General features: G+C 41.8%; 1 protein-coding gene across 7 annotated transcripts in view; it reads right to left on the bottom strand.

Moving 5' to 3' along the window:
• The window catches only part of ANKRD42 (ankyrin repeat domain 42), an 80669-nt gene extending 72775 nt beyond the window's left edge, over positions 1-7894 (bottom strand). For all 7 annotated transcript variants that reach the window (XR_013829434.1, XR_013829435.1, XM_079929201.1 and 4 more), the window contains exons 1-2: positions 6891-7894; positions 3230-3396 (exon numbers count right to left, since the gene is read on the bottom strand). Coding sequence is in view for 5 of the 7 variants with exons in the window: in XM_079929201.1 (XP_079785327.1) it covers positions 3230-3396; positions 6891-7203 (480 nt within the window). In the remaining 2 variants the exon portion in view is untranslated. The remainder of the gene's footprint in view (positions 1-3229; positions 3397-6890) is intronic.
• Between the last annotated feature and the right edge of the window lie 6496 nt (positions 7895-14390).

Raw genomic sequence — 14390 nt, 5'->3', positions numbered from 1 at the left:
CCCCTGCATCGGCAGGCGGACTCTCAACCACTGCGCCACCAGGGAGGCCCCAAAGAGCTCAAAATCTAACAGAGAGGGACTGCCCTGGTGGTCCTGTGGTTAAGACTCCGTGCTCCCAATTCAGGGGGCCCGGGTTCGATCCCTGGTCAGGGAACTATATCCCGCATGCTGCAACTAAGACCCGGCACAGACAAATAAATAAAAAACAAATAAATAACTATTTTTTTTATAAAAGAATATTAAAAAATATCTAACAGAGAATGCAATTCAATGTGATAAATACAATTTTTTAAATGTGTATAAAATTGAGGGAAAAGTTGCTAGTTGGAGGATACTGAGGGGGGAAACACAGAAGGCCCTGCCAAGTGGGTGCTACCTGACCTGGATTTCAACAAGCTAACCACTGGGAAGAGGTGAGACCAGCCAGATGAAACGGCATGTACACAGTCTATGATAATATGAAACAGTGGACTAGTTTGGGAAATGAGAGTAGTCACCAGTACTGCAACATGAAACAAGTCTGATGGGAGATGAGGTTGGAGAGGTAAGTCTACCATATTAAATAGCTTAAACTTCATCCTACAGGGTATAGAGAGTCACTACAGGGACTTAAGGAAGGTTTTAAGTAATAGCAGATTTTTGTTTTAGAGCAATAATTTTGTATGCCCGTTATGAACTAGAAGTAGACAAGAGAGGAAAGAAGGAAATCAAGTAGCTCTAAGGCAGTGGCTACGAAGGTGTAAAGGACAAATTTGAGAGACAAAGATGGAACAGAATCAACTGACTTAGGGATCAGTTCTCACTACATCAATGTGCATCATGAAGCACTTGACCTAGACAAATGCTGATACTGTGTTTTGCTTCTGTAAACTCCTGACACAACTCAATATGATGCAAAGGACATTAGCCTGGAAAACTAAGAAAGGGAGGGAAAAGAATAACAGTTTAGTTTTAGACCAACTAAATTTAAGATGCCAGTCAGATATGTATGAGCTGTTGATAAGCGCCGGATGCAGAAACCAGAATTCAAATTCTGGAGAGAAAGCGAATCAATGAATTATTATGTAGAAGTGATTAAGCCAAGGAAGTCTAAAAATGGCCTGGAGAGAGAGTGTAAAGTTGAAGAGAGACACCCATTGGCAAGAGCATAAAGAAAACCACTAATTTTAGAGAAGGCAGGGTAGGTTAATCAGAGAAGCTGAAAAGATCCCAGGAAAGAGATGAAATAAATGGTATAGCAACAAGTCCTATCTTATTTCAAATATGGCAGAGTAAAATCAGTATTTCCTCCTCTCTTCAAAATCATTTAAAAAATTTAAAAAAGAGCAAGAAAACTCCATCTTTGATGAAGCTAGGAGATATCTGAAACCACAAAACAGATGGGAAAGCTGCCAAAATATAGATCAAACAGGAATGTGGGAGCAAACACCAGAGAAAATCCCCATGCAGGGCTGCAAGCACAGAAAGACCCGTCAAGGCACATTTCTCCCAGGTGAGAGGAAGCCACTAAAAGGCCAAAGCAAAAACCCCTACAGTTCAAGTGGGGCACACAAACTGGTGCAGAGAGATTCTTTGGACCAGATTTGGTTCCAAAAAGCAGAAAAGCCCAAACAAAGAAATCACACAGAGGAGCCATATTCATGGAAAGCAGACTCTGTTTGTGTGGCAGGGAAAAAAGAGAGTTGCATAGTGAATAGACCTACTGCAGCCTACAGACTGGAGAAATGTAATAGCTAAAATAAGCTCCCCACACACAACCATGAATTGTGAGAAAAATTCCAGTTGGCTTTGCACACAGCCCAAGGATAAGAAGTTGTGCATACAAATGAACTTATCTATGAAACACAAACAGACTCACAGACATAGAGAACAGACTTGTGGTTGCCAAGGGGGAGGGGGGTGGGAGAGGGTGGATTGGGAGTTTGGGATTAGCAGGTGCAAACTATTATATACAGAATGGATAAACAACAAGGTCCTACTGTACAGCACAGGGAACTATATTCAATATCCTGTGATACACTATAATGGAAAAGAATATGAAAAATAATATATATACATACGTATAACTGAATCACTTTGCCATACAGCGGAAATTAAGACAACACTGTAAATCAACTATATTTCAATAAAATAAATTAATAAAAAAAGAAGTTGTGCATAACAATATTCACTAAACACTGCTTGTACTAGTGAAAAATTGAAACCAATGAAATATCCATCAATCAAAAAAATCGAGAAATTCTGATATTCATCTAAGAATAGACTATTACAACATGGCTGAAAGGAATGAACTAGAGTATATATATGTAACCACGTCGTTAAAATTCAAAAACACATTGTTGAACAAAAAAAGCAAGCTGCAGAATGATACAAATAATATGATGACATTTATATAAAACATGTTCTTTAAAACAGTGATATAATCATATGTAATAACAGCATAAAACATATATGGTAATAATAAACACCAAATTCAGGGTAATAGTTATCTCTGGAGTTGGAAGGAGAGAAATGACACCTGGGAGGGGTGCTCAGGGACTTCAAATGTATCTGTGATACTCCATTTCTTTTCCAAAAATCTGAAGCAACTACAGCAAAAATATTAGGATTTCATACAGCCAGGTATGCATTACGTTATCCTCTGCAAGTTACCCTGTATGCTTGCCTTAGGAACCCAGCTGCCACCCTGTGAGGAAGCACAGACTAACCCACATGTGGGGACCTCACAAAAAGACCCCCGTGGAGAGGGATCAAGGGGCACAGTCTACAACCAGCATCTACTACCAGATGTCTGCATGAACAAGCCTTCAGAAGATTCCAGCCCTGGCTTTTAAATCTTCTAGGTGGAGCCCCAAACATCATGGAGTAGAGACAAGCTGTCCCTGAAATCCAAATTCCTGGTTCACTCCTGAGCATAAATAAATAGTTATTTTATACCACCAAGTTTTAGGATAACTTATTACTAAGGTAACCAGAACACCCAAATGTTAGACTGAACTGAAAAGAAAAATATTTGTATATAAATGTATAACTGAATCACTCTGCTGTACAGCAGAAATTAACACAACATTGTAAATCAACTATACTTCAATAAAATAAATTTTTTTAAAAAAAGAAAAGAAAAATATTTTCAGTGCCTAGCATAAGGCCTCAGTCCTGTTTGCTAAATTTACAAAACTGTCAACAGCGCTAAACTTACCTCAGTTTAATAACTTATATAGTTTCTTACCTCCAAACTGCCAGAATGTGCTGCCCAATGTAAAGGGGTAAGTTTATGGAGAACGTCAACTTCATTAATGCTGGTACCACGTTCTACTATTTTTGAAAGCTGCTTTACATCTCCAGCGCGTACTGCATCATGTATGCTACCAAAATGCACTTTCTTCCTGGCACCCACTGAAAAACAAAATTGCTTAAAATATATTACAAAACTAAAAAAAGACTAAAGCAACGACTGAACTGAAAGTACAAAATCACTTTGGCTTTCCAAATAATTTACTACAAAGATGTTTGTGATTAACATCTTAATCTGACTTCAATTTCAGCTCTAATATGTAAAGAGCACGGACGTTGTCACCCCCATCCATACAGGAAAAAAGCAGAACAAACAAAGTCAACAACTTTTCTTGCACTCATCAAAGAATTGAGGTCTCGGGGCAAACGGCCACCCTGAATTTGGAGAGACAGGCAAATACAGAGAAACACAGTCAAGTTCAGCTTACCTGGAGCAGAAGTCACTAGAACCATAAGCTTCTAAAAGCACTTAAATAGTAATTTTGACAAATTGCTGGGGACTGGGTATGTAGTAGCCTAACAGTGAGAAACTCCTCGGGGCCATAGTCTTAGGAGGTCCCCTCATTTTCATAGATTTTACCTTCAAAACGCCACCAGGTTATCACTGTGAAAAACCAAGAAAAATCACTTCATGTCTTTGGTAAAGGGGGAGAGAGGTAACCATTTTGAAATCTGCCCAGCTATTCTCTGTAACAAAGGCGTACTCTCCAGTGAAAAAGACTTTACCAGAACCTTATCTCACATAGGCAGATATATTTTACTAATATTTTTCATATCTTCCTCATATGTCCTACACTAAGAAAGGAATGGCAGGTCACAATTTTTACTTCATACATTCTAGCGTCTTATATTTTATAATATAATGTTCCAAACATCAAGACTGGATTGTCAGCCTTACTGTACCGTGAAATATTTTAATGTGCATTGTGAACCAGAAGTAATAAAAGTATCTAAGCACGAACAGACAGTTGTTGGAGAAGGAAGAAGTAAATAGTTCAATCAAAGCATTTCCTAAACCAAACAAACAGGCACAATTCCTGAACTCAAATTGTTTTGAAAAGAACTCACCAACACCTCTGGCAGATAATCTATGCAGCCTTGTATTACTATTTATATCTATGTATATGTCCTCTCTCCACAATTAGCATGTTAATTTCTTGACAGCTGAAATCATTTCTTATACCAACCCTTAGCAAAATGCTATGCATTTTACTCAAAAGTCCTTTGAGCATGTACCATATGCCAGGCGCTATGATAACACAATGAATAGACATGGATTTAAGACATTTTCTTTCCACTGACACTTTAAAATCTATTGGGATAAATTCGATGAAATCGAAAACCTGACAGTAACATCCTAAGAGATTACAGGTAAAATAAAGGTGGAGGAGGAAACACTCGAGCAAGTCTTTGAAGGACAATTAAGATCTATGCATACTGGAAAGAGAGTAAGGAAGCACCCCGAGAAAACCAAACCACTTGGTAAATGTTTAATGATGTTAATCCCCTAGGTCAGACCTTCATTACTCTCCTTTATGTTTGTTTTTTTATATTTTGGCCATGCCGTAAGGCATGTGGGGTCTTAGCTCCTCGACCAGGGATCGAACCCGTGCCCCATGCAGTGGAAGCACGGAGTCTTAACCACTGGACCTCCAGGGCCTTCCATTATTCTCCTTTAAATTAGTACTGCAAATGACGTTCTACCCACCCTAATACATTTTATACAGGGATGCTCTAATCCATCGTATACAAGGACACTATTCTGATCACTTCATTCCTCCACTCTGAACTGCTTCTGGTTATCCACTGCTAGTCTAGAGAACCAAATCCAAGCCCTCAGTATGACAGTCTATGCCCTCCCATAATTTGGCTCCATCTAATTTGACAGCCTTTTTTCTCACCACATTCCGTTCCAATTTATTCATTCATCCACCCATCTATTCACTCAACATTAATCTGGTATCTACCATAAGGATAAAAAGATAAGACATGATCTCTATCCTCAAGGGACTCACAGAGATATACAAACACAATTACAAAACAATGTAGTAAGAGCAATGACAGAAATATTCATAAGAAGTTATGAAAGCACAGAAGACTTCTAACTTAGCTAGGGTAGGAGGGAAGGAGAGCAGAAAAAGATTCCTAGAGAAGGTAACACCTAAGATGAATCTTCAAGGATTAGCAGGAATTTGCCAGGTGAAATGGATGTGGGGAAAGGCATCCTGGACAGGTCAAGAAACTATAAAAATACCCACCCTATTGTTGAAGCATAAAGTGGAAGGAAAAGAGGCTAGAATTAGACAAGAGGCAGGCTGTGCTGGAACTTGCTGAACTTGAGCAGAGTGGGGAGTCATTGAGGGATTTTAAGCAGAAGAATAAGAATGATCAGATTTGTAATGCTTTGTATATGGCTGGCTGCAGTAAGGCGAATTCATTGAGCAAAGCGCAAGAGTATAGACTCAAGGAGACCATGTAGGAAGATATCTACAGTAGTCTACACCAGAGAGGTTGAGACCCTCAACCAAGTGAATGGCAGTAGGAACAGAAAAGGAGACAGATTCAACATGTATTAAGGAAGCAGGATGAATTGAACTTGGATGGATATAGTGGGTGAAATAAGGGAAAAGTAACGGGACAACTCGAAGGTGTCTGGCTTAGTTACATAAATGGTGTACTGCCACTGAGACAGCGAACACGAAAGGACAGAGAGGGCATATGAATACAAAATTATATTCTGAATGTGTTGATCTTGAGGTGCCCATGGAAGAGTTCCAGAAAGGAGTTGTACATATGAGTCTACAGCTCCAGTGAGAGGCCTGGAGTTGAGTTCTCAGTGTTAGCTGTGTCTCAGTATTAGGCAGCTTTTTCTGATCCCCAACCTCACCCTATACTGGAGCCAACGGCTCTCTATTCTTCTTTATAGCATTCATCACACCAGTAATTACTTGTTGAGTATTCATCTTCCCCACTAGAAGGAAGGAATGTGCCTGTCTTCTTTGCTTACGTATCCTTAAGACAAAGCACATAATAGGCACTCAATAAATATTTACTGGATGACTGAATGAATAACAGATTCCGGGGTCGTCACTAGGGTTGAAGCCATAGTACATGACAAGGAAAAAAGCACTAATGATGGCACTATCCAAGGGAAAAAGCAACGTTTTAAAAAGAGGATAGAAGAAAATTCAGGGTAGATAAGTAGATAGATAGGTAGGTAGGTAGATAGATAGATAGATAGAGTCAGCAGAGTGGAAGGAAGAAAATGAGATAAGTCTAACATTATCTCCAGAGTCAAATACTGCAGAGACGGTAGAACTTAAAAGGGTCCATACATTTTAACAAGAGTTGATGTCAGCTGGGAACGAAGTCTCAGGAATGCGCGCAGATAGAAAAATAAAAAAGGAAGTAAAGCTGAAATGAGGAAGGATGGGGGCCAGGTGAGCAGCTCTGTGACCTACTGAAAACAGATCAATTAAGGGAAATGAGGAGTGACAGGTGAGAAAGGGAACTGCCAGAAGGGGCGAAGCTCCTGTGAGCTGAAGTGAGAAAAGGAGTGTGGCAGAGATGAGGGCCAGTGAAGTAATCTGACTCACAGGGGGTCGCAGTCTCCGTGCAGAAGGTGAAGGGGCCTGAACCGGACACCCCGGGCATGGTGCGACCCCTCGGACTCCGGGGAGGAGTCGAGTCCAGGCCCCTGCTGCTGCGGCGGTCTTCGCTCGCTGTCACCCACGAGCCAGTGCAGCAGCGGCTGTCTTCCTCGTCGTCGCTAGGCCCGGGGACGCCGTCCTCCGTCGTTCTCTCCCAGGAGCCCCGGCAGCGGGAACCTTCGTCTTCGCTTTCTCTCTCCCAGAAGCGGCGGCGGCTGGCGTCTTCGCTGACGCTCACGACGGAGGAGTCGCTGGCCATGTAGCCGCGGTCTTCACTCACCCCCTCCTCCCAGGAACTGCTGAGGCTGCGGCCGCCATCCACACTTCCGCCCTCCCAAGAGCCACTGAGGCGGCGGCTGTGGTCGTCACTGCCTCTCTCCCCAGAGTCGCTGGTTCGGGGACCCCGGAGCTCCCTGACTCCCTCCCAAGTCCCACTGAGATGGAGGCCGCGGTCTTCTCTGACCGTTCCCCCGGAGTCACTAGTGGGGTGGCTTCCGACTTCACTTAAACTCACGTCGCTGCTGCGGTCTCCCCTTACTCTCTCCCAAGAGTTGCTGGGACGGTGGCCACGGTCTCCCCTGACTCTCTCCTGAGAGACACTGCGACGGTGGCCCAGGTCTTCACTGACCCTTCTTGAGTCATTGCGGGAGAAGCGGACGTCTTCACTTGCTCTTCCCGTCGGTACCCTGCAGCGGTGGTCGCTGCCTTCACGGATTCCTTCCCTGTCTTCGCTACGACTAAAGCCCTGGCCTTCGCTAACTCTTTCCCTGGATTGGTCGCCGCGATGGCCGTGCAGGCCGTTTATCCTCCACACGCGATGGCTGGTGCGGCGGCCGCCGTCTTCGGTTGCTACTCCCCGCGATTCACTGTGGCGGCGGCCGCCGTCGGCGAGTACCCTCTCCTCTAAGTCGCTTTCCAGCGTCCCGACTCCAGCCGTTGCAGCGATGGTGGAGCCGTCGCCTTGGAAATGAGTAAACTTCCGGCGTGCTGCGGTCATTTCCGCTCCCTCGCGGTCGTGCGTCACTTCCGGCTTCCCTGCAAATTTTTGTTTGTTTGTTTTTTGTTTTTTGTTTTTTAACCTCTAAGCTTCTCCTCTAGAGATTGTGGAATGGACCGGTTTTCGATGAAGTTCCGCTCGGTCTCACATTCAGCCTGTCTAGGCCCCGCCTCTATAACGGCCTGGCATAGGTCGCGCCCGCCGTGGCTCGGCGACGCACGTGGAGACTCCAGGACTGCAGTCGATGTAGGTGACCCGCGTGTGTGCCTCGGGCCGGGCAGGGCCTTTTATCCTCGGCAAACCGAGTGTCATTTTTCAGTGCTGGTTGGAGCATTGGAGAAAATATATTCTTACCCTATCATTTCATAAGTATGGACAAAAGACCTAACGGAGGAGTTAGCAGCTGCAGCGCTATCATTGTTGCGTGTTACTACTGCCAGGCTCTTTGATAATCGCTTGGTACTAATTCTCACACTAATTTTGTAAGGTAGGTGTTATCCCCATTTTACAGGTGAGGAGATTCAAGGTATCAGTAATTTGCTAAGATCCAACAGCAGGTAAGTTGTGAAGCCAGTATAAAAACAGGTCATCAGTCAAAAGGCTGCACCAGGTCTCCTGACTCCAAGGTTCCTTTCACTGTAAAATGTTTACTTTCAACATTTTGGCCCAGATCTTTTTCTGCAAGCCTACTGCATAACGTGTATTCTTCCATTCATATTTATAGCAAATATATGGGTCAGGTCTTGTGCTAGCAGCTGAAAATACAGAAATTAGAATTCTCTGCCCTCCAAGGGCATCACCCACCTTGATTCTCCTTTTACCCTGTTTTTTCCTATCCTTTTGCCACAGGTTTTGTTTAGTGAACACAGCTGGCAAATTCCCCCGACCCTACCTTTCCTCTCTTGAAATACAGTAAATGCCTTTCTTTAACTTCCATGGCCTCTTGTAACATTAATAACTTCCATTTGTTGAGTTCTTATGATGAATCTGGCACTGTACTAAGCGCTTTATATTAGTTTTTCTGTTTAATCCTTCACCTAACCTACCAGGATAGTATTACTGTTCCTTTCTACAGTTAGAGAAGTACAGCACCAAAGTTAATTGCCTGAGGGTACACAGCTAGTAAGTATTAAGTCCTCGCATTAGGTTTCCAACCTAGATCTTTGATTTTGCTGTGCATACTCCTCGAAATCTCTTGAATTCCCACATCCTTTATTAGACCACTTATCATACTGTATTACAATTACCTGTTTAACAGGTGGTTCTCACCCCTACCCCCCAGGGACTCTGACCTTCTGGAAGGTGGAAACTGTATCATTATTCATCATGGCATTCCTAACATTTAGAATACTTAGTTGAAGGGAAGGAATTACTAACTGTTGTGTGGGTAAGTGGGTTGATGGTTGGTTGATTGTCTGGTGGATGAACTGATAGATTGAAAGTAAAATTTTTCAGGGACTTTGCTGGTGGTCCAATGGTTAAGACTCTGCACTTCCACTGCAGGGGGCATGGGTTTGATCCCTGGTCGGGGAACTGAGATGCTGCATGCTGCTTGGCGTGGCCAAAAGAAAAGTAAGAAAAGTAAAATTTTTCAGTTGGAAAGGAATTTGGGATTAGTCAGCCCAATGCCCTCATTTTTGGAAATGGGGCAACTGAGGCCTATTGTCTTACCAGACATCTATTGAGTTATTAATATGGGCCAGTTTTTATGCTAAATGATTTGCAAATAGTCTTAATCTGTATTATTATTTCTATTTTTACAGGTGAAGAAATCAAGATTTGGCCAAGATCCCATAACTAGGTGGTGGGGAGTTGGAACCCACTATGACTGAACTCCAAATTAATACAGTGTTTGTAGCCACTTATATAATAATGGTAAAGGCATTACTTTTTTGCTCTGTTGTATGGATAAACACACTGAGGCTGAGGGAATAAGGCAGCACACTCTTAAAGGATACACACTTGGTGGAAAGGATCAGAAAAGGAAACAGAAACATAGAGAAGCAGAAAAAGTAAAATCTCCCAAAATAAACTTGAAAGGAATTAAAAATAAAAGCAGAAGTTAAAGAAATAGAAAATAAAATTGATCATAATAGTAGCTGATGTTCAAAAAGAACAATAAACAGACAGCAAATCTGAGGAAGAAGAAGAGAGAAAACAATATCAGAAGCAAAGGGAACACATTACAGATATTAGGGACTTTGAAAACAAGTGAATTATTTAGTGTAACCTTATAATCTTAAAAATTGACTTGGACATTTTTTTTTTTTTTTTGCGGTACGCGGGCCTCTCACTGCTGTGGCCTCTCCCGTTGCGGAGCACAGGCTCCAGACGCGCAGGCTCAGCGGCCATGGCTCACAGGCCCAGCCGCTCTGTGGCATGTGGGATCCTCCCGGACCAGGACACGAACCCGTGTCCCCTGCATTGGCAGGCGGACTCTCAACCACTGCGCCACCAGGGAAGCCCAGACTTGGACAATTTTTAGGAAAATATAAATTTTTTAAAAATTGGCTGAAGAGTTAGAAAACGTTAATAAACTGATAATTATAAAAGAATGCCTGGGCTTCCCTGGTGGTGCAGTGGTTAAGAATCTGCCTGCCGGGCTTCCCTGGTGGCGCAGTGGTTGAGAGTCCACCTGCCAATGCAGGGGACACGGGTTTGAGCCCTGGGCCACGAAGATCCCACATGCTGTGGAGCAACTAAGCCCGTGCATCACAACTACTGATCCTGTGCTCTAGAGCCCGTGAGCCACAACTACTGAGCCCGTGTGCCACAACTACTGAAGCCTGCACGCCTATAGCCCGTGCTCCGCAATGAGAGAAGCCACAATGAGAAGCTCGTGCACCACAATGAAGAGTAGCCCCCACTCGCCGCAACTAGAGAAAGCCCGTGAGCAGCAACAAAGACCCAACCAGCCAAAAATAAATAAATAAAATTTAAAAAAAATTCAATTAAAAAAAAAGAATTATGTGGGCCAATAGCGATTAAGAGGCTAAGAAAAGCACACTGGTTTTGGCAAGGAGTCATTGATAATATTCAGGAGAGCAATTTTAATGAAATAGGCAAGATGTAAAAACCAGATTGCACGGGATTTCAAGGTAAGTGAGGGACTGACTATGAAGGAAGTTTCTCAAGTGAAACAGGTTTCAGAACACACTGAAGTGGGCATCTCAGCATTCCAGAGACTCAAAACCCTTTTAAGTAGGAAGCTTATGGTTACAATGAGTAAAATTGGCTAGTCCTCCATCTCTACCTCAATTTTTCCAAAGTGGGGTGATAAGTCAGGTTGTTCCTCTAATCCCCTGTAAACCAGCTCTTTCATCTAGTTCTAGAGGAGGGAGTAGGACCAACTCCAGGACAAGAATTAAGTGGATTTTGGTAACCGTCTCTACTCTTTTCTGCCTATAGACCCTCTTACTTCCCAAGCATTCTTTCTTTCCCTTTGGTGCTCACCTCTAATCCCTCACTGGGGCACCCCATGGGTGCATTTTTGCTCTTATTCTTTAACTTGCTCTTCCCCACCTGCCCAACAAAGTGTTCATTATTTCAGAGAGCTGACCCCATATAAGAGTAGGAGGAAACTTCCTACTCCTACAGTAGAAGTTCAGGCCTTTCTTGACACTAGTCTGATTTTCCATTTCTACCTCCAGATTACCTCTTTAGTCAGCTAAACCTTTCCATTTGTAGACATGCTTAGATGCCTCCTTATATCTTCCTGAATGTTTTGTATAAACCCCTCGAAGCATTCGTTAGATGTTAAATAGGCTGTAAAGAAAGACAGCCAGGAAAATATAACTAGAATCTAAAATTGTTTATTTTAGGTTAAACTATTCTGTGAGAATCTTTTTTTTCTTTTTTTAATATTGAAATATAGTGAAATATATGTAAGTCTCAGGTGTACCACAGTGATTCACAATTTTTAAGGGCTATAATCCATTTATAGTTATTATAAAATATGGGCTAGATTCCCTGTGCTGTACAATATATCCTTGTAGCTTATTTATTTTCTACATAGCAGTTTGTACCTCTTGATCCCCTACTCCTATCTTGCCCCTCCCCCTTCACTCTGGTAACTGCTAGTTCTCTATATTTGTGAGTCGTTTTCTTTTTTGTTATATTCACTAGTTTATTTTTTAGATTCCACATATAGTGATATCACACAGTACTTATTAAATTTTTAATATATATAATAATTAGGTCCTTATTTTTCTCCCCAAAGCTTATTTTATTTTGAGCTGAATAACAAATTCCTTTGTAGTATTTAATGGAACCTAAAAGTTGGATGTTTAAAAATAGGTAAATTATGTTGAAATCAGAGAACATTGTAAATAGGGTATGAACAATGAAATTTGTAGATTTTAATACAATATTCCTTTTATTTCTTCTCACAAACTTCAACTCTTATTTCAAAAGACAGTATTCCAGGGACCTCCCTGGCGATCCAGTGGTTAGTGGTTAAGACTGCGCATTTACACTGCAGGGGGCGTGAGTTCGATCCCTGGTCAGGGAACTAACATCCACATGCTGCACAGTGTGGCCAAAAAAAACAAGACAATATTCCAGCTTCCCTGAGGCTTCCTTTAGCTTTCTTTGCTATACTCTTTTGTGTAGAATAATGGTTCTAGTTCCTAATGGTATGTGTTCACTACTTTTCCATTTTTTTAGGGGGCTAAAATTAGGTGTTGCTGATTTCTAGGTCAGTTGTCAGATCTGGCCATTTATTATAACAGAATTAACTATAGAGCTTTTTTAAATTGGGATGTAATTGACATAAAACATTAGCTTTGGTGTTTAAAAAGCTATGGAGCTTCTTAAATATTAGAGGTGTCTCTGAATGAGAATCTACTAAATAAGACTCTCGAGATAAGCAATCTCTTCTTAGCATTCACTGTGATTCTAATGCACAGCCAAATTGGGGGGCACACTTCTAAATCAATACCCAACATCTACATCAAACAAAAACTAGGAATCTCAATTTCAACTGCAAATACCTATGAACATCTCAGAGAAATACTGTCCCTCCGCCACTCCAACTAAATCCTTTTGTGCTATTGATAGTATCTCCTTCTAGCTCCGAGACTGACTTATCAGTCATCTGTTTTCAATCTTTCTCCAACAAGTTCCTTTTAAACCTAAGTGCTAACATCTCTATTTGTTCAACTACAATTAAATCTCTCCAGTTAAATTTCAGAGATGAGCAGCTTTTATTATTTTGTCCCCTCTCTCCCATACTCAACTCTTCTTCAGTCAATAGGGGATACGTCTTAATTTTTCCGTATTTCGTAACTTTGCTGACTACCTATTTAAAAAAATTTTTTTCCCATTGCTGGTTTTATTTTACTTCTTTACTTGTGCTTATTTCTCACCTCCCCACCTATAAGTCTTTAAATGTTTCCCAAATACCCTTAGTACACTTGTAGGTTTGAATGTTGCCTTCCTCTTGATTGTGACATACTTTTAATCATTTGGTAAAAGCTATGGATGGTCTTCCCCAAAAAAGGCACAACAGGAAGTTTTGCCTACATTTTTAGATTCAGACCCCAGCATTTCTTCCATGATATTGTTCATGTATATTCATATGTTGGGGCATCACATAATGTGTTTCTCTCTCTCAAATTCAGTGGACACGTTTTCTCACTCGACCTCTCTGTAGCATTTGCTAATCTCTTTAAATTTTTATTCACTTGATTCTTTAAAAACAAAGGCCAGGGCTTCCCTGGTGGCGCAGTGGTTGAGAGTCCACCCGCCGATGCAGGGGACACAGGTTCGTGCCCCGGTCCGGGAAGATCCCACATGCCGCAGAGCGTATGGGCCCGTGAGCCATGGCCGCTGAGCCTGCACGTCCAGAGCCTCTGCTCCGCAACAGGAAAGGCCACAACAGTGAGAGGCCTGCGTACCGCAAAAAAAAAAAAAAAAAAAAAAAAAAAAAGGCCAACCTTAGATGCATAAAGGATATCACCTCTGTTTAAAATTTCTAGTGGCTGCTGTGGTCATCAGTATGATACACAGTCCTCAGCATGACCAAGAAGACTCGTTCTATTCAACATTACTGGGTTTTAACCATATAAAAACACATGAAGTGTTTTCGAGCCTTCAATTTTGCTGCTTATTCTTCATAGATACCCTTGCCTCCTACCAGTGTGGACACCACTTCAATTTATCCTCCAAGACTCAAATACCACCACCTCTATAAAGTCTTCCTTAACCAACCTCCAGGTAGTCTGATGTGCCTATTAGGGTATTTTTGTAAATTGCAGAAATATTATGGAATGGAATGAAGCAAAGCCAGGTTCTCATTCTTGTTTTACAATTTTATAAGTGAATGATTCAATTTCATCTGTAAACTGGGGATACCACCTACCATTTAGAATTATTTGTAAGTATCAGAGGAAATATATGTAAAGAGTTTGCCAATGCCTACCATATAGTAAGTGCTCAACACATTTCAT

This window comes from Stenella coeruleoalba, assembly GCF_951394435.1.
Source record: "Stenella coeruleoalba genome assembly, chromosome: 8".
Lineage (NCBI taxonomy): Eukaryota > Metazoa > Chordata > Mammalia > Artiodactyla > Delphinidae > Stenella > Stenella coeruleoalba.
Note: the sequence above shows the minus strand (reverse complement) of the source record. Positions and strands in the feature narration are given on the sequence as shown.